A 19,602-nucleotide genomic window follows, 5' to 3' on the forward strand; every position below is an offset into this window, starting at 1 on the left:
AACAGGTCTCACCGGTGGCCCAGTTATCCAGAGAACTCAACTCAGCAGGGCCTCTTGACTACCCCAGTACAGAGACGTTTCTCCCAACGTAACAAAATACCATTAACAGGCAAACCCCAGATACTGAAGAGAATTCCTGTTTGCTCATACAGATATCTTTATTTGAAAAGTAAAAAAATCTCTGGCACGTACAGCTCTCGGCATTTTGATTTTGCCCCTGGGGTATATATGGAAATAGCTTCAGTGATTGGTGGGTCAAATAGATTCTGGATATAGTGATCTTACTATTTATTTATTTATTCATGAGAGATACAGAGAGAGAGAGGCAGAGACACAGGCAGAGGGAGAAGCACGCTCCATGCAGGGAGCCCAACGTGGGACTCCATCTGGGGTCTCCAGGATCATGCTCTGGGCTGAAGGTGGCGCTAAACCGCTGAGCCACCCGGGCTGCTCATGATCTTGTAATTTAAAACAAACTCACGTCTTTGTCCCATTATTAAATACTTTAAACTTAGTTATTTTCTTTTTCCTCTGACTGCTCTGGATTCATGCAACTGTAGTGCTTCTGCTGAGACTTTAAGCCCAAAGGCCACAAAAATTGAAAAGTAGGTAGTTAACATATTAGGCATATAACAACTAAGGAATGCAGGGATGAGGATGGAGAACATGCTGTGATTTGCAGACCTCTTTGTATCTAAGTAGCAATTATTAGGCAAAATTGGTAGATAAATTCATTCCTGTTATTGGCACAATCAGCTGTCTTCTGTGGTCTCGTGATAGGCATGGAGCTTCTTGCCTTAGAAAAGCCCCTTTTCTTTCTTCATTTGGAGCTGCTTCCAGCCAGGCAGAGCAGCAAATTGCCCTCTTGTGATGCCAAACACAGAAAGAAAATCCTGTTCTGAGAGGTAATTCTAAGAGAGAAGACAAAGTCTCTAGTTAGGAGGACAACATGGCACCCACCAATGCCAACAGAGGTGGGGAGGGGAGAGCCAAGAGAGTGTCTTTGAAGAGAGAAGAATGAATTTTTCAGAAAGTCTGTAGTGGACTTAAATTATTCATTGGAGGGTTCTTGGGTTGTGGACTCTCATTTTGGCCTGAGCAGAAGCCAACTGGGTTTGCTGTTCTCAGGGTCCCACCCAGCGCCAATTTTTTTGCCAGAAGAACAAGAACTGGGCTATATGTGATGAATTCTAGACATTAGGTTTTGGCTGAATGGAGAACTAAATCGAGTGCTGGTTTTCCTTGCCTCATGCCCTTACCAACCATTTTTATCCAGACTTTTTTTTTTTTTTTTTTAAATTTATGAGAGAGAGTGTGCGAGCATGGCAGGGGCAGAGAGAGAGGGAGACAAGCAGGCTCCCTTATGGGGAGCCCGACATGGGGCTCGATCCCAGGAACCTGAGATCATGACCTGAGCAGAAACCAAGAGGCACTTAAGCCACTGAACCACCCAGGAGCCCCAATCCACACATTTTCAAATGCAAAATCAAGTGGATCTTGTTCAGAGCATAAAATTCTCCTAACATTTATTTATTGATGCTTACTGAATATTCTGAGTAAAATTCTTAAGAGATGGCCTCTGTTGTCAAGAAAGTTGCAGTCCAGATCCGTAAGAGCTGGCTAGATAAGACATGGTGGAAACCCCAGAGACCCTTCCCACATCAATTCCTTCAAGGGGAAAATAAGTGAATTCCTTCAACATTAAAGTGTTAAATCATTCAACCAAAACGTAAAGAGGGCCTCTATCTGCCAGGCACTCATTTTAGGTCCTGAAAGCAGAGAATGGTGGTGAGCGAGACGGAGAAGGTCCTTGCTCCTAAGCAGTGTTCGAGGGCGGTCAGGCGGGGCCTTCCCGGGGAGGTGGCTGTTCTCAGGGAGACCCAACAGCGAGGGGGCGCTGGCCCTGTGATGACCTGAGAGAAGAAAGGTTTCTCGGGGGAAGTAGCGAGTGTGAAAGGTCAAAGGCTGGGATGAGCGCTTTTGAGACCGAAAGGGAGCCCCTGGCTAGAGGCAGCAGAATGAAGAGGGCAGCGGGGTAGGAGATGGAGTCGGGTGAGCGCGGGCCAGGTTGTGAAGAGCCACGGTGGCCACAGAAAGGATTCTGGATTCTTCTGTTGCCTTGGGAAGCCATCTGAGGTGTTCTCTACACAACAGCATTGTCTATTATAAAAAAGCCTATTGGTGGTTACTGGGGGGGGGGGGGGCAGTGGGGGATACTTGTAATAGTCCAGGATTGCTGGGCAGCGGAGGGACGGGGAGGAGTGGACAGAGGCTGATGGACGGATGTGGGAGGAGGAGTCCTGGGCTTTTGTCTGGAGCTACTGGGAAGCTCAGAGGTCTGCTGAGGGGCCTATGGTGTCCCAGAGCTGTCCTAGGCCGTGTACAGGTGCCTTGCTCATGGAGCGCGCCGCTCTCCTGACAGGTCCTTTAGCCACTCACCTCCTTTTTGGCAGGGTTCACGTCCTCAGGCAGCTCCTGATTCTGGTTTTTCAGCAGAACTTCTATAGGGTAATACTTCAGCTCAGAATTCAGGGAGAGGGTTGCATTCCTCATGTCCTACGTAAGATAAGAACGTAGACACGATAAAAGACCGTTCGGGGTCTATGCAGTTGAAGTTCCGTGCGTATAATATTTAATATTTTGGCTTATAGTGTGGCACCCTTTGTGGTCATCTTTTAGAACAGTGGTCCCTAAAGCTGGCTGTGTGACAGCATCATCTGGGAATCTAAAATATTCAGATTTGGGGTCCTCCTTGGGAAAGCTGATTCATGAGTCCAGGGTAGATTCCTATGTAGCCAGTTTGGCTTCACGCTGTGCTGAAATCTCATTTAAATGCTGTGATCACATACTTTCTTTTGGCACTTGTATTTATTCTCTACATTTCCAGCCTTTAAATGACTTCAGATTGAAGTCACACTGTTTTTAAATGCGTTTTAAAGATACAATATTGCCATTAGCTCTGGAACTTTGAATATGTAGAGCACAGAGGGGAGGACTGCAGATGGTTTGGACACCCGCTACCATGCGCTCATCCTGATGTTAAAGAGCTGTTGGATTCCTGGCCGGAGGTTCCACTTCTTTTCACCCTTAAACTAGGGGTGATGGCCTGAGTTTTTATGGACTTCATTGTCAGAAACTGGTAAGCATGTCATTTGGGTTAGAAGCTTATTATTTATGAAAAATGCTGCCAGTCAACTTAATCTGTCCTAAATGATAGAATAATAAAATTAGTTTTTGGTTTTGTAGTTTTTGTTTGTTTTTTACCTTAAACAACAAACATTTATTTCTCGTAGTTCAAGATCAAGATGTCTGCAAATCCTGGGTCTGGTGAGAGCCCGCTTCCTGGCCTGTGGATGGCTTTTTCCCATTGTGTCCTCACATGGCAGAGGGCGAGAGAGCAAACCCTCGTAGCTCTTCCTTTGAGGGCACTAATCCCATTCCTGAGGGCTCCACACTCATGACCTACTTACCTCCTAAAAGCCCGGCCTCCTAATTCTATCACATTAGGGGCTAGGGGCTCAGTCCATACTACTAGGCGATTCATAGGTCAAAACTCCCAATATTTATATTTTAAAATGTTTTTTTTTTTTTTTAACCAGCAAGTCATTCTAGGTTCTAGAAGGCTGTAAAATGAGGAACTTGGCTTTCAGACCTGCTTTTCTATTGATTCAAACGATCTTAAATCAAAGTAGACCACTAGAGTGATGCTAAGAAGGGCACGATAGGGTTTCGCCCATTTGGTGTCTGGAGCATTTACGGTTGCCCCTGTGCCTTGCTTCTCCACAAGCAAACCCAACTCACGGCCGTGATTCTTGTGATTGCAGCAGCATCTCCCAGCTCTTCTTTTAACTGTTCGTATGATTTCCCTGCCTGAAACAAAGAGAAAACAGGACGAGGTGCTGCGTAGGCGGGCAGGGACATCTCAGGGCTAACCTACCCTTGAGGACAGCAAAGAAGCCAGAGAATCGGAAGACACAGGGATAAGCAGGAATGAAACTCCCTTCTTCTGGGCCCATGCCAGGCTGGACGGGACCGACACACGGTGTGGATTAGGAAACACCCTCAGATTAGTAAAAACCCTTTGCTGGTGTTCCCCAATCCTCCATGCGAGACCGAAGGAGACACAGCAGTTGACTAGGAGTCAGAAAACCCTGGCTCCTTCTTACGGGTCAAATGTGACTTTAGACCAATCCTCTCTCCTCTGAGCTTCCTCATTTTTAACACGGGAAACGACGTTTGCCCCAGACGTCAGGGTGGCTGTAAAGCTCATAAAGGAGACCGTTTATCACTTCCCCACGCTGCTTGTACCTGACCTGAGCCGTGAATTCTCTAACCGGACTTAGAGCCGTGGTGGGTGGAAAAGAGACAGAAAGTCAAAAGCGGGAGTGGAGAGGGGGCAAGGGAAACGTGGTCCTGGATTCACCCAGCCCCTGAGTCAGTACCCCCTTCCCACTGAGCTATTCGTGCTGAGCCCCTGGGCCATAGGCAGGTCTCCCCCGTTCTCTGCACTTGTTCTTACGCTCCACATATGAGGGTCCCAGGCCAAGAACCAGCCTGTGAAGATGGGAGGCTCAAAGCCCTGTTTTATGATCAGGATGGCTGTGTCAGCGTCCCGGCCACTGGGGTGAGTGTGCAGGTACTCCTGGGCCGTAGCGAGGGCTCTCTCCTTCTCCGTGGCGTTGGCCTCAGCCCCAATCCACAGGAACACCTGTCGCGGGAGAGATGCAGGATGAATGGGTTTGCATCTAGGACCGAGTCCTGTTCTTTTGCCCTCAGTGCATCACAGCCTCATGGCACTTACCCAGCCTCATCCATTCAGCAGAAAAGCTTTCCCAGACTGAGCTGGGTATTTGTGATTTTTTTTTTTTTTAAGATTTTATTTGTTCATGAGAGAGAGAGGCAGAGACACAGGCAGAGGGAGAGGCAGGCTCCCTGCAGGGAGTCCGACGTGGGACTCCATCCCTGGACTCCAGGATCACGCCTGGGCTGAAGGCAGACGCTCAACCGCTGAGCCACCCAGGGGTCCCCGGTATTTGTTATTTTAATTACACCTGTATCTCCTAAATCTACATTTCTAGTCCCGAGTGCTCGCTGAACTTCAGCTTCCTGAACCCAACTTCTTGCAGGACGTCCCCTTGTGGCTGCCTCTAGGAACCTCACATAGAACATCTCCCCAGCGTAGCTCTGCTTTTCTGGACTGTGTCTGTCTCCGTTCTTGGTGAATGGCATCCCCCCGGCCACCTAGGGCAGTGCCCAGCAGTCCCTATATGCGCCTGCATCCAGCGAGTGAGCAAGGCCGCCGTCTGCCTCCTGTGCATCCCTCCCCTCCGCCCCCCTCCCCTGTGCAGCCCCTGCTGACTCTTACTGGACGGTTACGATGCTCCCCTGACTGGCCTCCCAGCACACATTCTCTGTCCTTTACCCCCATCCCTCCTGTCTTACACTTTGCCAAGTAATCCATTGAAAGCACAGTGACCATGTCACTCATCTGCTTCAATTCCAGTAGCTTTCCAGGATAAAATTCAAACTTGGCAAGGTAGGTAAGGCCCATTCCTACTTCTTAGCTTCGTCTCTAACTCCTTTACTCTATCTCATGGTCTCATGATGCTGCGGGTAGTTCCCTGTATACTAGACTATTCCATGCCTTGCTTTTTACTGGTGCTCTTTCCTTTGCCCAGGATGCTCTCCTGACCTGATTAATGCCCACTGATCCCGAGATTCAGCCTGGGAACCATCTCCTCCAGGAAGTCTTCTCTGAACCCCCAGATGGTGTTGGGTGCTCCTAATTTGTGCCCCCATGGCCCCATAGCTCCATCATAGTAAAATGGTGTTTCTATGTCCAGCTCCTCCTTTAGCCTGTAAACTCTGCGATCAAGGGCCCCTCACCTGGGTGACACTGCACCTAGCACACTGACTGGCACAGAGGAAGTGCTGAGTATGTCTTCTGAGCTGAAGAAAAAAGGCTGTTGGGGAGGGGCTGCCTTGAAGATATCCCCTTTACAGCCCTGTATTCCCTACGAGGCCTGCATCTGAGTGTGGAGCCTGCTGCTGTCGATCCTAAGAAAAAAACGTGTGGGATGATACGATGGACTGCTTTTCCCAAGGCAAGGTGGGGAACTTCCCAAGGTGGTCATTTTTAAACCACATTTGTTCTCTCCATCCCTGGTGAAAAGTGGGGTCTTCCTCTGGTTACCACGGACGGGTGTTTGGTTGACTTGGGGATGGGCCAGGGCAACATTTGGCAGGGGCAGACGGGGGGGTGTCTTTGTCTCTTTGTCACTTGTTCAAGCTCTCTGGCTGTGTCTTACCTGGTCCCAGGTATCCAGAAGCATCACATCACCTGGACTCAGGTCATCCTGGGTGAATTCTGTGATCTCAGTGACGAGGAAGCGCCCAGTCTTATTGGAACATTCAAAGAGACGAGGCTGCACATCCAGGATTTCCTGCTGTAGTCTGCAATACAGTCTATTTAGAGGAACTGAGCTACTTAGAAATCATGTTTTTTTGTTCAGTTTAAATTCTAGTTAGTTGACATACAGTTTGATATTGGTTTCAGGAGTAGAGTTCAGTGGTTCATGAAGAAACCACGATTTTATTTTATTTTATTATTTTTTATTATTTTATTTTTTTATTAAAAAAAAAAAACAAACCACGTTTTTAAAACTGAAAGGCAAAAAAATAAAAAAATAAATAAAAATAAAATAAAACTGAAAGGCATCTCAGACTTGCACAGTTCACAAGCCTGGGCGGCAGGGGGAGCCCTGAGGGGCCTTCGTGTCCCATACCTTTTGTCGTTGGCGTAGGCAGTCTTCCCTCCCAGCAGGTCCCAGAACTCAGCCGGCTCCTGGCCCTCGGCCACCGTGTCCTCCGTGCCCTCGCAGAGAAAGCTGGCCAGCTCCTTAGCCATTGCCCGCTCATCCCCACTGGACCCCTGAGAGCAGGGTGAGGAGAGCACAAGCGTCAGTTGGAACTGTAGCACCTACTTTTGATTTTTTTTTTAAGAGAAAAAATGTAAATGTATTCTTTCAAGAAAATCCACTTTTTGGGTTGTACGAGTCTTGACAAACATGCAGAATCACATTACCATCATCAAAATGAAGACACAGAGCATTGCCTGGGCCCTGCAGAACATTCCCTGGGGCTACCCCGCTTTGGCCAGACCCTCCCCAAATGCTTCACCTCTGGCAACCGCCACCGTGTTCTCTGTCACTACAGCTTTGCCTTTTCCAGCATGTTATAAATGGAGTCACGGACATACAGTCTTTGCCACTGACTATCTCCACTCGGCACAGTCCCTGGGATTCACCCTTGCTGTGAGGATCAACAGCTTTTCTTCTCTGTGCACTGAGTAGCATCCTACTGTATGAATATACCGCTGCTTTTTCAGTCATCAGTTGAATTGGTTCCCATTTTTGGTGATTATGAATAAAGGTGCTGTCTGTATTTGTGTCAAGGTAGTTTTTTATCTCACATGGCGTGGGATTGCTGCCTCACAGGTGTGTGCTCTATAAGGAAACCGTCCAATCGTTTCCCAAAGTCTGTATTTGCATCCCCACCAGCAATGCGCACGAGTTCCTGTTGTTCTGCATACAGTAGGATGCAACTGATACTGCCAATTTTTTTTAGCCCTTCTGCGAGGCTTGTGGGGGTATCTCTGGTTTTCACCTGCATTGCCCTGAGGACTGTGGTACTGAGCACTTTTCCTGTTCAGTTCTCTTTTGTAAAAACGGTTTTAGGGCTTTTTAACGTAGAGGCCTCTGAATTGACAAAATCATATTTTTAGTGCTTGTGTTCGAGGTTGAAGCCTGTCCTATGCAATCCACCAGGCTGGAAAGATCGACTTATCTGGCCTCCATCTGTGTGATTTATGGAGTCTCTTGGGTGTGGGCAATGGTGTCAGTGGGTTTCTAATTGTGGGGAACACCAGCAGTTCCTTTGAAGATCCTTTAGGAAAAGGCTCATCTTTTTGAGGACTGCTCCAGCCTACGTTTTAGTGGCTTTGCCCTTGCTGACAGGCAGGTGGGCACAGGGCTGGGCTCCAACGGGCTGGTGTGACCGCCAGGCCCGGCCGTCTTACCTTGCCGTACCACAGGTAGTGCTCTCCCTGGGTCCTCAGCAGAAAGACATCATTGGAGTTTAGGGAGGAGGCATAGGCCGGAACCTCCACCGCTTTGGTGTTAGATTTGTCGTTTCCTTGAATCTGGAAGAGTCTTACTGGAGGATCGGGCTCAGCATTTCCCATTCTGGAAGTCCCACCCTAGCGAGAAGGAGAAAAGCTGAATCTGGTTCTAAGGAGCACCAGGTGAACAGAGCTCCTGCTAAGCCATTGGAGAGATTATGGAGGAATTTAACGCTGCTTCTGCCCTCGAGGAACTTCCATGCCAACCGGGAGAGGTGAGGTAAGCTGGAAGTATGGCACCAATAATATCAGCTCTCATTCTGAGACTTTTATTTTATGCTAGACTCTGTGGCGGGTGCCTTGCCTATTGAGCCTCAGAATAACTGAAATAGGTATTTATTTATTTTTATTTATTTATTTTTAATATTTTATTTGTTTATTCATCACACACACACACACACACACACACACACACTCACAGAGGCAGAGGGAGGAGCAGGCTCCATGCAGGGAGCCAACGTGGGACTTGATCCCTGGTCTCCAGGATCACGCCCCCGGCTGAAGGCGGCGCTAAACCGCTGAGCCACCCGGGCTGCCCTATTTATTTATTTTTAAAGAGTTATTTATTTGAGAGAGACAGTATGTGATGTGTGCACATGAGCACATGAACGGGAGGAGGGGGCAGAGAGAAAGGGAATCACAAGCAGACTCCCTGCTGAGTGCAGAGACTGATGGGGGGGCGCTCAATCTCACAACCCCGAGATCATGACCTGGGCTGAAATCAGGAGCCGGACACTTAACTGAGCCACCCAGGTGCTCCTGAAATAGGTATTTATTATCCTGCAGTAGAGATGGGAAAACTGAACCTAAGCAACCCGGTTAACAGGTGGCAAGGCTAGGACTTGACCGCAGGCTTGTGTGATGTCAAGCATACGACACTAAACATTCCTGCTAGTGCTTCAGCCCGGGCGTCACGGGAGAAGTGGGACTTGGATTTGGAGCAGCACCTCACTAGAGTGTGGTAAGTTAGGGCTCTGAGGGTAACACACCCGCAGAGGTACTATGGATCAGGTTAGGAGAGGACCTTGAAGGCTCATTGGGCAGTGGTTTGGTCTTGCCCTGAGGCAGCTGGGATGCATTAGAACGTCTAGATTAAGCTGCGTCTCCCCCAAGGCCTGGTCTCCATCCCTCCCCACTAGATGGGGGCCTCCTGTTGCCTTATTCGTCTGAGTGATCCCACTCATGGTGTCATTTTGTGTGAGGGTTCTCACCTCAAAGATCACCAGCCTCCCTTTGAAGATGGCCATGAAGTGGCGTGGCTCCTTCCCCATGGTAACGCGGACCTGTACGGGCGCCCCGTCAAATTGCCGATCCACCTCCACCGCCTGGTAGGCCGAGGCCGCTAGCTCATCCTTGGAGGCGTGGCGGCCCTGCAGGGGTTACAGGGGAGGGATGGTCCCCACTACCCCTTGCCCCCACCACTCGGTGGCCGGAGGAGGCGTCAAGATCCAAAGCTAAGAGCCTGCTTCAGGCCTACCTGCCAGATGTACAAGACGTAATGTGGCTTCCCGCTCATCTCATATGTGTACAGAACCAGGTAGCAGTCTCCCCCGTAAAAGAAGCCGTACCACTGACGCTCCACGGGGACCAGCTCCAGGTTCTCAATTCTCCAGACCTGGACACAGAAGGAGACACAGTTTCCCAGAGACGGGGTTCCAGCTGCCTGAAGGGAACTGGGCCACGCTTAGCAGAGAATCCAGGTGGGTAAGGCACCAACAGCCACCCCAAGTACACCCTCCCTCTCTGGCGGGAGCTTTTCCCATTTGCATGATTTGAATCCCGAGAAGAACTGGATCATTCCTGCTCAGGTGCATCCCCATCAGGGCTCTGAGCTGATTTGAATATATCTTCCAGGTGAGCTATTGATAGCACACGAGGGTAGCAGCCTTCCACTTCCCCGAGGGACGGTGGGACCGCTTTACACACTGTGGACACCTCTAAGGGACTACTGCTGAGGTCGCCAGGGGGGGAAGGAAAGCCGAGCAGACCAGAGTCCCCGGCTCCCTCCTCTCCAGCGGAACAGCTGGGAGAGCCGGGGCTGCGGGCCTGGGGTGTGAATCACTGACCTACCTCAACCTTCCCATTGCCATCATCCACCATTCTTTCCTGGGCAGCTACCTCTGGCTTGGTGTGCAGCACAGTCACGTCAAATTTATCCTGGAAAACTTTAGCTGCAGGGAAGGGGTTGGGAGAGGCCAAGTGAGTGGAAAGCATCCGTGGCTGCCCTTCTAGAGCCCCAGCAGCGGGAAGGCGGAAGGCGGTCTGGGGAGCAGCCTCACCGATCTTGCCAACACCAAACGTCTTCCCCAGGCCCACGGCCTGGTCCTTCACGGACCACTTCTGGAACAATTGCTTGAACATGGCCGACTCAGCACCGTCGTTGATGGTCTCCACGTTGGTGCTGCCAGGGTAGCCCTTCATCTGGATGAAGCTCTGCAGACCCCCCCGCCCCCCAAGGCAGGTCAGTGGGGGCGGGCGCCGGGTGCTCTGCCCACCTGGTGACTCACCCCTTGAAGGGTGAGGGGGGGGAGGATTGCTCCCTTCTGAAGTCAGAGTCAAATGCCAACTCGCTGACGTCTAGGGACCCAGTTACCTGCCTCAAGCTAAGGACTGAGGGGCCATTTTCTCATCTCTTGGTTGGCCTGTCATGATTTTGACTACTTTTCTCGTGTTTTTGCAAGATCCTCTCTACTGTGTTCCTGCAGCATGCACGTACCCCACTGATTTCGTGTCCTGTTTTGCTTTGTAAGTGCATCCCCCTGGGTTCGTCTACACGGGTCTGGAAGACCAGGGCTCTGAGCATCGTAAGATCCCGGAGGACAGGGCCGTGGACCGTGCTATCCCCTCCCATAGCAGCAGCTGTGTTTACTGAGCAGGTGTAGGGGCCAGATGTTGTTCTAAGCACCTTACAAATGTTCCCGAATCCTCAGGACCACCCCAGGAGATGTATGTTAACCCCGGATTCACTCCCAGGTCGTCTGACTCAAGCCGAGTGTGTAACTGTGATGCCAGGAGCTCGAGCACCCCGTCTGGCTCTCTGGACACCTCTGAAGCGCTGCGGATGGGCTGTTTGGGACAGGGTGGTGCCGGGCCTGGGGCTCCTACCAGGGCTTTCGACATGGCCATCTGCTTCTCGATCTTTGTGGCTCCTCTTCCTTTCCACACATAGATCTTGGTTCCGCTCTGGTCTAAGATGTAGCAGTCCTGAAGCAGCCAGGGACAGAAGTGGTTACTGGCGCTCGGTACCCTCAGGAAGGTCCCAGAAGCCAGGTCTGGCCCCGGAAGGCCCGCCCTGCCAAGTTCCACTCACGTCATGGTTCAGGAGGTCCTGCACCAGAGGCCTTGCTGCTACCTCGGTGACTGCCAGCTGCCCAGCAGCATCTGAGACACTGGAAAAGGGGAGGAATTAGCCTGGGCCTGGTCTTCTACAAAGCGTCTTGTAGTCCTTTGGCTATTTTGCCCGCTTTGTTTTCGGGTGGCGCCTCTGGGTAACGTTTGACCTCCTCGGACAGGTGCAGCTTGAATGCAGACAGGAATGCAGTGGCCTGTGTTCTCGAGAGGGGACTTCGATGCGCCTGTCTTCCAAACACCTGGGTATGGACCCAGGTAAAGGAAGGTCTCCTCAAGAGACAGGGGAGGGCTGCTGACAAGGAGGGACTGTAGCTGCCCCCCTTGAGCGGAGAACACCGAGATCCTTCTAAAAGCCGCATTTGAAAAGGGTTAAAAGAAAGCCAGACGCCTGTCTGTACCCAAACCAGGAGGCAGGCACAGGTGCTTGGTTTTCTAGGGGACGCCGTCCCCCTGCCCCAGCTTCCAAGCAGCAGCCAGGTTTAGTTACTCACTGATACAGCACGATGCTTGATTTCTGCTGCTGATCTATGAGCTCATCGGGCACGGCTGGCTTGATGATGGAGCGCCGGCCGAGGGTGTCCTGCAGGACCTTCACCAGCTCTGGACTTGCTGCCTCCTTGTCCCCCTCGATCACGCCGATTTCAGCACGGCCTCCTCGCTCCCTGTCCCGAATGTCCTTTGCCAGAAGCATGGCCTATCAAGAAGCCCAAGGAGGCACTCGGTCCCTGCTGGGCCCCAGACACAGGAGTTATTCTGGGGCTTAGGACCCCAGGGTGAGGGATGCCTGGGTGGCTCAGCGGTTGAGCATCTGCCTTTGGCTCAGGGCATGATCCTGGAGTCCTGGGATTGAGTCCCGCATCAGGCTTCCTGCACAGAGCATGCTTCTCCCTCTGCCTGTGTCTCTGCCTCTCTCCCTGTGTCTCTCATGAATAAATAAATAAAATCTTAAAAACAAATAAAACCCCCGGTTGAGCCACAGACTCATGCACTTTGCCTGTCCCCGAAACAGATTCCACTCAGAGGCAGGGGTCTGTCTCCGCAGCTCCCGGAAGACCCCGCGGGGAGGGAAGAAGACACAACAGGCAACTGAGAGAGCACAAACCCTGCGACCAGGCAACCAGGCGACTAGGCCCGAGGTGGAGGGGAAGGTGATGAGCCTGGGAAGAGCCACACCTTCAGGCGCTCTCTGCTGTTGCTCTCTGGGCCATTCCACTGGATGATGACCTTCCCAAGGTCCAGCAAGAAGACGTCACCCCGGTTAAAGCTGTCCCAGCTCACCTCCACCTGCAGGGGAGAAGCAGGCGTTGGTTGGGGGGGGGACTCCTCGGGCGCCAGGGCTGGAGCCCCGGGCCCAGCAGACAGTGGGCGGGACTTACCTCGGTGGCCCTGATGTGGCTTTTCCCCTTGACGTGTAACAGCCGCCTCACGTCGTAGGTGTTGGTCTCCACGTGCTTCATCCCAGAGGCCACGCCCCCCTTCTTGTAGCTGAGGGGACATGCAAAGGGCACCCAGTTACGGATGCGCTAAGCCCGGGTGACCCTTGGCAATTAGGCAGGTGCAGCCCCTGCCTGTAGGGGCGACGGCGGGAAAGGAGGCCCACGGAGGTGGCGGTGACTGGGTGGTCAGGGCCGTCCTCGCTGGAGGGACTGTCAAGCTGACATATGAAGAGGCCTAGGAACCGACAAACAGACGACGGGGGTTCCAGAGGGTGCAGCAGCGTGGAGGGCCCCATAGCACAAGCTTGTCTTGTCCCAGCAACTGTCTGGAGATCAGCGTGTGACAAGGAGAGGGGCACGAGTGGGGCAGCAGCAGAAGCATTCGTGACACGGTGGCCGTGAGAGCAGCCCCCTGGGAATCGGCCCTGTGCCCCTGGAGTTTACCCCAACCCCACCTCCATCCCAGGTGTCCTACACTGAAGGACACACGAAGCCTGTGGGGCGCTGTGCCCAGCGGGTCCTCGGTCAGGTTCAGTGCCACCGTGCAGGGCGCTAGCCTGGGACCAGCCTGGGAGTCCCGGGCTCACCGGGCTTCTCTCTTGGTTTCCGATCTCAAGCGCAAAGCCTCGAGGCAATTAGACTCCTCAGTTCCCGGGACGCCACCGCCCCGGCCTTTCAGGCCCCCTGTCCTGTTCGCAGGTTCGCGGGCGCCTTTGCGGGCGCGTGCCTGCCCTCGCCCTCCGCTCCGCACGCAGCCCTGCCAGCAGCCGGACAGCTGTCTTTTATTTTCATTCTGCTAAATGTGTCCCATTGTTTTGCAGGCATGTATTTAAAAACAAAACAAAAAATCCCCAAACGACAGAAACTGGCATTATCGTGTGTTTCAAGTCCGTCCCTCACTTTGTTTGCCAAGTACCCATGTTTTAAAGACCTGTCCACAGGGCACCCGTGTCTGGTCCCCTGCGTGCGGCTGCTGTCCACACTCATGGCAGTATTTTTTCCTGTCCCCTGTCCCAGCGATGGGCACTCACGTTGCCTACAGCTTCACGCCACCACTCGTGACGCTGCTGTGAACTCTGCTTCATGCGCCCTTGTGGACCTGGGTGCACGGGGAGCCCTTGAGTTGCACACCCAGGGGTGGGATCCGCCTCAGTGGCAGCAGGCTGCTCCTCAGGCTGCCGCGCTGTCCTCGCTGCCACCAGTGGGGCACGCAGGCTGTTTCCCCGAAGCCTTGCCACAGGGCCTCCACCCAGCTCTCTAATCCGCCCTACTCTGATAGCAGGTGCCAAAGCCTTTTTGTGTGTGTGGTTTTTTTTTTTGGATTTGTATTTCCCTGGCTCTTCCTATACTTGGCCCTCGTGCTTTCCTGTTTGGCAGCCTGCCATCCGGGCCCTGGCTCCGGTGCCACTACTCACATGATGCCCTGCTTGAAGTAGCCGTGGAAGGTGTCAGACTCGTGGTACTGGACCTCGCGGTGCTGCACGGGGCTGCCCCCCAGGTAGTCATCGAGCTGCGTGCTGTAGATGGCCGCGCACGTCTGCTCATCCTGGGAGGAGTCCTTGCCGATCCAGAAGTGGATGTCCTGGGACAGGAGACTGCCCGCTCTCCGTGTCTGGGCGTCCAGGGAGACGGGGTCAGGGGCTGGCTCAGCCCTGGGCGTCGGCCCTCGCTGTGGGAAGAACAGCCTGCCGGGCCGGGTGGGCGGGCTGGGCCTCTCGCTGCGCAGCGCCCCGGGGCAGCCCTCACGGTCCTCCCACGTTCGGGACACCGGGACACCGACAGCTTGCAGCCATCCAGCTGCGTGAGCCCGGGGAGGGCCTTACCCAAGCTGGGCTGCGGCCTTACCTTGCTCCCCCCCGCCCCGATCCGTGGCCAGTGTCTCCTCAGCTAGGACGAGCCCTGGAGGCCGGCCTGGTATTTATCTGGCCTTCCTCCACAGCACTTTACTGTTTTTTGTTGTTTTCTTTTTTAAGATTTTATTTATTTATTCATGAGAAACACACACAGAGGCAGAGACACAGGCAGGGGAAGGAGAAGCAGGCTCCACATGGGGAGCCTGATGTGGGCCTCGATCCCCGGACCCTTGGATCATGCCCCAGGCCGGAGGCAGACACTCAATAGCGGAGCCACCCGGGGGGGCCCCCTCCATGGCACTTTAATGTTGAGTCTGGGCCCCGGGAGGGGGAAATGCTGCTTGCAGGCTATGCTGAGGTTCAGGCTGAGGCCCATCCCCTAAGAGTGGCCTCTGAGAGTCAGACCGAGGCCCGCTCTGTTCCACACCGAGGAAGAACCCAGGGGCCGGTGGCTCCCGGGGCAGGGGCTGCGGGGCCCGGGGGCTTGGTGCTCACCGAGAGGATGACGTAGCAGTCCCCCTCGTAGAAGTTCCCGTGGGCGCTCAGGGGTACCAGCACCAGCTCCAGTTTCTGGAAGGACAAGGGGGGTGCAGCGTCCCCATTCCAGTCCCCACCTGCCAGCCTCCCAGTCGTCTCCATTGTCTGGCTCAGGGGGCGGGGACAGGTGGGTGGGGGGGTGGGGTCCCCAGGGCCCCACAGCGTGGCTGGCCACAGGATTAGCGGGGCCACCCCTGCGGCTTCTGCCGAGCTCTACCACACGGTGCCCTGTCCTCACCCTGGCAGCCCCCCACCTGCTGGCCTCACCTCCCGCAGCCAAGCCTCCAGCACTGCGCTGCGCCCTGACCTGGGGGCGCTGGGGGCTGCGACACGTGGGGGGGGGGTAGTGCGTGGGGCTCTGCGCCTGGATTCGGGTGCAGGGGGGAGCTTGAGGTGTCACCTGCACATGCGGCTTGTCCCAGGAGAGCCAGTCACATGGCCTGATACGGATTTTCATAACTCTCTCCAAGGGACCTAAACCTGCAGTCACACCTGTGTATATTCTCCATACAGTATGTGTGTTACATGTAAAAATGTTAAATATACCACACATGTAGCTGGTATATGTGACTTAGTACCTATTTCTAAATAAACAGGGAGCCTTAAGGGTTTCCTGAAGCTGCCCCTCCCTGGGCCTCAGCAGAAGCGGATGCTGGCAGGGGCTCCTTCCAGGGGAAGCGGATGCTGGCAGGGGACTGGGGGAGCCCCAGGGGCTCTGGCCGAGGGGAGGGGGGCGTGGTGCCCCATCTCCACGGTAACCCCGCCCCTCCCACTGCAGGGGTCCGACTGCCCTGCGGGAGAAGGTTCCCTCTTCTGATAGAAACAGCCAGGGTCCTCGGTCTGGGGGGGTGGGGGGTGGGGCCACCCATTTCTCCAGGGCATTCCCTGCAAGTGCAGACTCATTGAGCAGATGGCAGGCTAAAGGGCAAACTGACTTTCGCTTGGAGCCCCGCTCTCCAGGCTGAAAGCCTTTCCTCCACCTGCCACCACCTGCTTCAGGTACCCAGACAGGGTCAAGGGTAGGAGAAGGTGACCCCGATGCCGCCCCTGGCCGTTCCCAAAGGCAGGAGACTGAAGGCGTGCCTGGGCGACCGGGCCACCAGCGCCGGCTGGCCCGAGTGCGGAGGAGGCCGCCCCAGCCAGCTCACCTCTATCCTCCAGGTGATGAGCCCAGGGTCGTTGCCCACAGCCCTGAAGGCGCTGCTCAGAGACATGGCGCTCGCGTTCCTGGGCCTGCAACACCAACACAGCCAGGGAGGTGACGCCGGTGGCGGCCGGCATCCCTGCAGCTTTTCCCTAAGTCCTGTCCTATCTCCTGTGGGCCACCCTGCAGTGTCCTCAGGGCACCTGCACGGCTCCGCGGCGACGGGACAATGACCTGTCCAGGTTCCCACGTGCGCCCGAGAGGGTCAGGAGCCCTGGTGGCAGCCTGGTCACCTGCTAAGGGCTGGTAAATGCAGCAGGCCCTGGCGGGGTCACTTTGTCATCTGATTCTATGAACTGAGTACATTTTCATCTCACATCGTAGGCGGGTTGAGGCTCAAGAGGTTCAGTAACCTGCCCGGCGTCACGCACGGCAGCCAAATCCATGTCTGGCCCTAAACCCTGCGCTTTGGGTTCGCTGAGGTCCTGCGGCCCTTCCTACGCTGAGCTGAGGCCTGAACATTCCCAAGTGTGACACATCCCCAAGTGTCATACACAAGTGTGACTGCGGCCTTCTCTGTCATCCGTCGGCTCTGCCCAGAGTCCTTGCTTGCCAGGTCCTCTGCTCGGTCAGCGTGTTGACTTCTCTGGGCTTTGCCTTTCCAGACTTTTCCCTTTCAGGTAAGCTATCCTATACTCAAACAGCCCATCTTGCGTTTGTCTCCGGACTGCGGAGTTGGGGGTGCCAGGGGGAAGGGCTGGGTGTCCCCCCACCCAGGCCCTCCCTGTCCCCTCCCACGGCCGCCCACAGGGCGGGGTGGGAGGAGGAGGAAGCCGTGAAGTGCGGGCCGAGGGGGTACTGTCTGGATTCAAGGCACCTCTCGGATTATCGGTGTTTACACCCATCCGAGCTCACCTGGGGCCTCGTATATACGTGAAATGCCCGCCTGGTTCTTGCTCTCAAGGAGCTTGCATTCGGATAATACCTATAACTGATGAATGCTCTCAAGAGGCAAAGGAAAAAAGATGGATTTGCATAAAGAAAAACAAACAAACAAACCCAAAAGCACAACCCACCCAGAAAGGCCATGTGGGGCATCTCGCTCTCGTTGAGGAGGGTGTCTGGCCCTTCCACCCTCGGTGGATGAAGCCAGGTTTGGAGAGTTTGTGCCATTATCTAACATGGGCTTTGGCAAAACAAAAACCCAGACTCCCTTTGTGTACTGCTGTAGCAAGACCAAAGCAGGGCGGCCACGGCCACTCGGAGCAGCCAGTGTTTGAGGATTTAATTTGCTGACTCCTGCTGCCCCACCCGCCTGCCCTGTGCTGCCAGGAAATATTTGTTCAGGTTTTTTTTCAGACCCTAGATTTCATTCACTGAAGGCAAATGCCGTGACCCAAGGAGGGGAAGGGGATGAGTGCCAATGAATTCATTTCTTGAAAACCGAAAAGTTTCAACCTGGTAAAAGCAAGCCAACTGGCGTTACCTCGGGCCTTGACTCTCAGAGGCCAAAAGCCGTCCTATTTCCCAGCAGGGAGTTAGCGATCGATGGGGAAGGAGCTCCGGGGCCAGGGCCCACCAACCAAGGAGAGGACATGCTCAAAGCAGGGACTTCCTGCCACACTGGAGCACCCAGAAAATGACTGCGTTTGTGACACTGAAGTCCTCCAAAGTTCAGCTTCATCGTCTCTCTTCCCCAAGTCTGTTAATTTGGCACCGGCACTGCAGAAACCGCACTGCAGGGTGGGATGCGGGTTTGAAACCCCAGGCAAGCAGCCAGTGGCCCTTCACTCTTCCAGAGAGCCCCGTGAGTGGACTCCAAGCCCAGGCCCCTTCTGACCCGTGCCTTGCCCCAAACTCCATCTTTCTGAGGTAGGCGGATGAGGCAGTCTCCTTATTTCCCAGCTTTTGAAAAGGTGCCCTATCTGTTCAGTGGCTTCTAAAAAAGGGCTTTCACTGCTCAGCGGGACGTTTGCACAACTGGTTACAAACTCCTGGTTGAATCTTTTAAAAGCCTCATGCAAGAAGACAAAGGCACAGAAATTTCAATCTGCTCTTCCTTCCGAGTTCAGTAGGATTGCTCTAGTGACGTGCACCCACGCACCAAGCCGACCTTACCTTGCCTGCTCTCCGGCTGGGCTCCCACAGGGTTTCCAGGCGGTATCCGAGAACCACCCCGGGGCAGGAGGCGCCGGCTCCTGCTGCCTTAGCTTAGCAATGGCTGCATAGACTCCGGGTTATATTTGCTTGTGTTTGCATCTTAACCTCATTTTCCCAGTGCTGGCCAATCACGGCCAACCTAGCCCTGGGCTTGACTTATTCAAACCAGAGGGGAAGCTTTATCTGCTCCTATTCAAAACAGCAGAAACAAGAAGAGGGGACTTTTAAAGGCCTCCCTTTTCTTTTGACTCCAGCTCCACACCCTGATCTAATTGATTTTTTTTTAAAGTGCATAGCCCATCAATAATGCAGGGAAAGAGGGTGGAAGGATATGAAATTTGCCATATTGTAGATATGGATGCATTATGCTGATGATAGGAGGCAGGGGCCGGAGCTGCCCCTGAGTGCCTGGGCTGGCAACTGCCTCCCTGAGAAGCTTCTGGGCATTTCTCAGAGGCAGAGAGGTCTAGGGGAGGGGCCAGGATGTGTTATATTAGGTCATCCTGTTTTGCTCTTTAGGGCTTCCCTTGGGGTCCATACAACAGTCCAACCAGAATCTGAGTGCCTACTATGTGCCAAGAACCATGGATTCTAGGTTCCGGGGATCCCAGTCTGGGAGAAGCAGTAAGGGGCACAGGAGACTCCTAGTCCCTCGGGGCTCCTGGTTCATTCCCAGAAGTCAATAGGACACCAAGCGTATGCTTATCAAGCACCTGGATGGCAACGGAGCTGCTTCCACACGGGGGCCAGAACAGAACTCATGTAGTGCAACTTCTGTAACCTTGAGCGGAAGCTGTGCCGAGTCCGCAGCTGGCCTCCCGGCCGGAGCAACAGCCTGCCCAGCCTGGGTGCGCAGCTTTGCCGTGACACAAGGGTTGGATGCACGGGAAGAAGAGTGTGCCAGTGACTCCCGAATGAACAACACCAGGGTCAGGAAGCAGC

General features: G+C 53.8%; 1 protein-coding gene across 3 annotated transcripts; it reads right to left on the minus strand.

Moving 5' to 3' along the window:
* Positions 1–139: 139 nt before the first annotated feature.
* AVIL (advillin) lies at positions 140–18,728 on the minus strand. Of its 3 annotated transcripts, none has more exons than XM_072741685.1 (20): positions 18,619–18,728; positions 16,505–16,589; positions 15,315–15,389; positions 14,382–14,578; positions 12,907–13,015; positions 12,704–12,814; positions 12,022–12,224; positions 11,490–11,568; positions 11,285–11,383; positions 10,459–10,612; positions 10,250–10,350; positions 9,657–9,794; positions 9,391–9,549; positions 8,078–8,257; positions 6,786–6,931; positions 6,309–6,453; positions 4,520–4,708; positions 3,802–3,870; positions 2,440–2,556; positions 140–911 (listed from the first exon to the last, which is right to left on the minus strand). In XM_072741685.1, exons 2-20 carry the CDS (start codon positions 16,568–16,570, stop codon positions 798–800), a joined length of 2,451 nt encoding a protein of 816 aa, XP_072597786.1. In that variant the 5' UTR covers positions 16,571–16,589; positions 18,619–18,728; the 3' UTR covers positions 140–797. The 3 variants fall into 3 exon arrangements, with proteins under 3 accessions (XP_072597786.1, XP_072597785.1, XP_072597784.1); XM_072741684.1 differs by having other exon boundaries at positions 6,309–6,465; positions 18,619–18,707; XM_072741683.1 differs by lacking the exon at positions 140–911 and adding an exon at positions 1,501–1,913.
* Between the last annotated feature and the right edge of the window lie 874 nt (positions 18,729–19,602).

This window comes from Vulpes vulpes, chromosome 16 (assembly GCF_048418805.1).
Source record: "Vulpes vulpes isolate BD-2025 chromosome 16, VulVul3, whole genome shotgun sequence".
Classification (NCBI taxonomy): Eukaryota; Metazoa; Chordata; class Mammalia; order Carnivora; family Canidae; genus Vulpes; species Vulpes vulpes.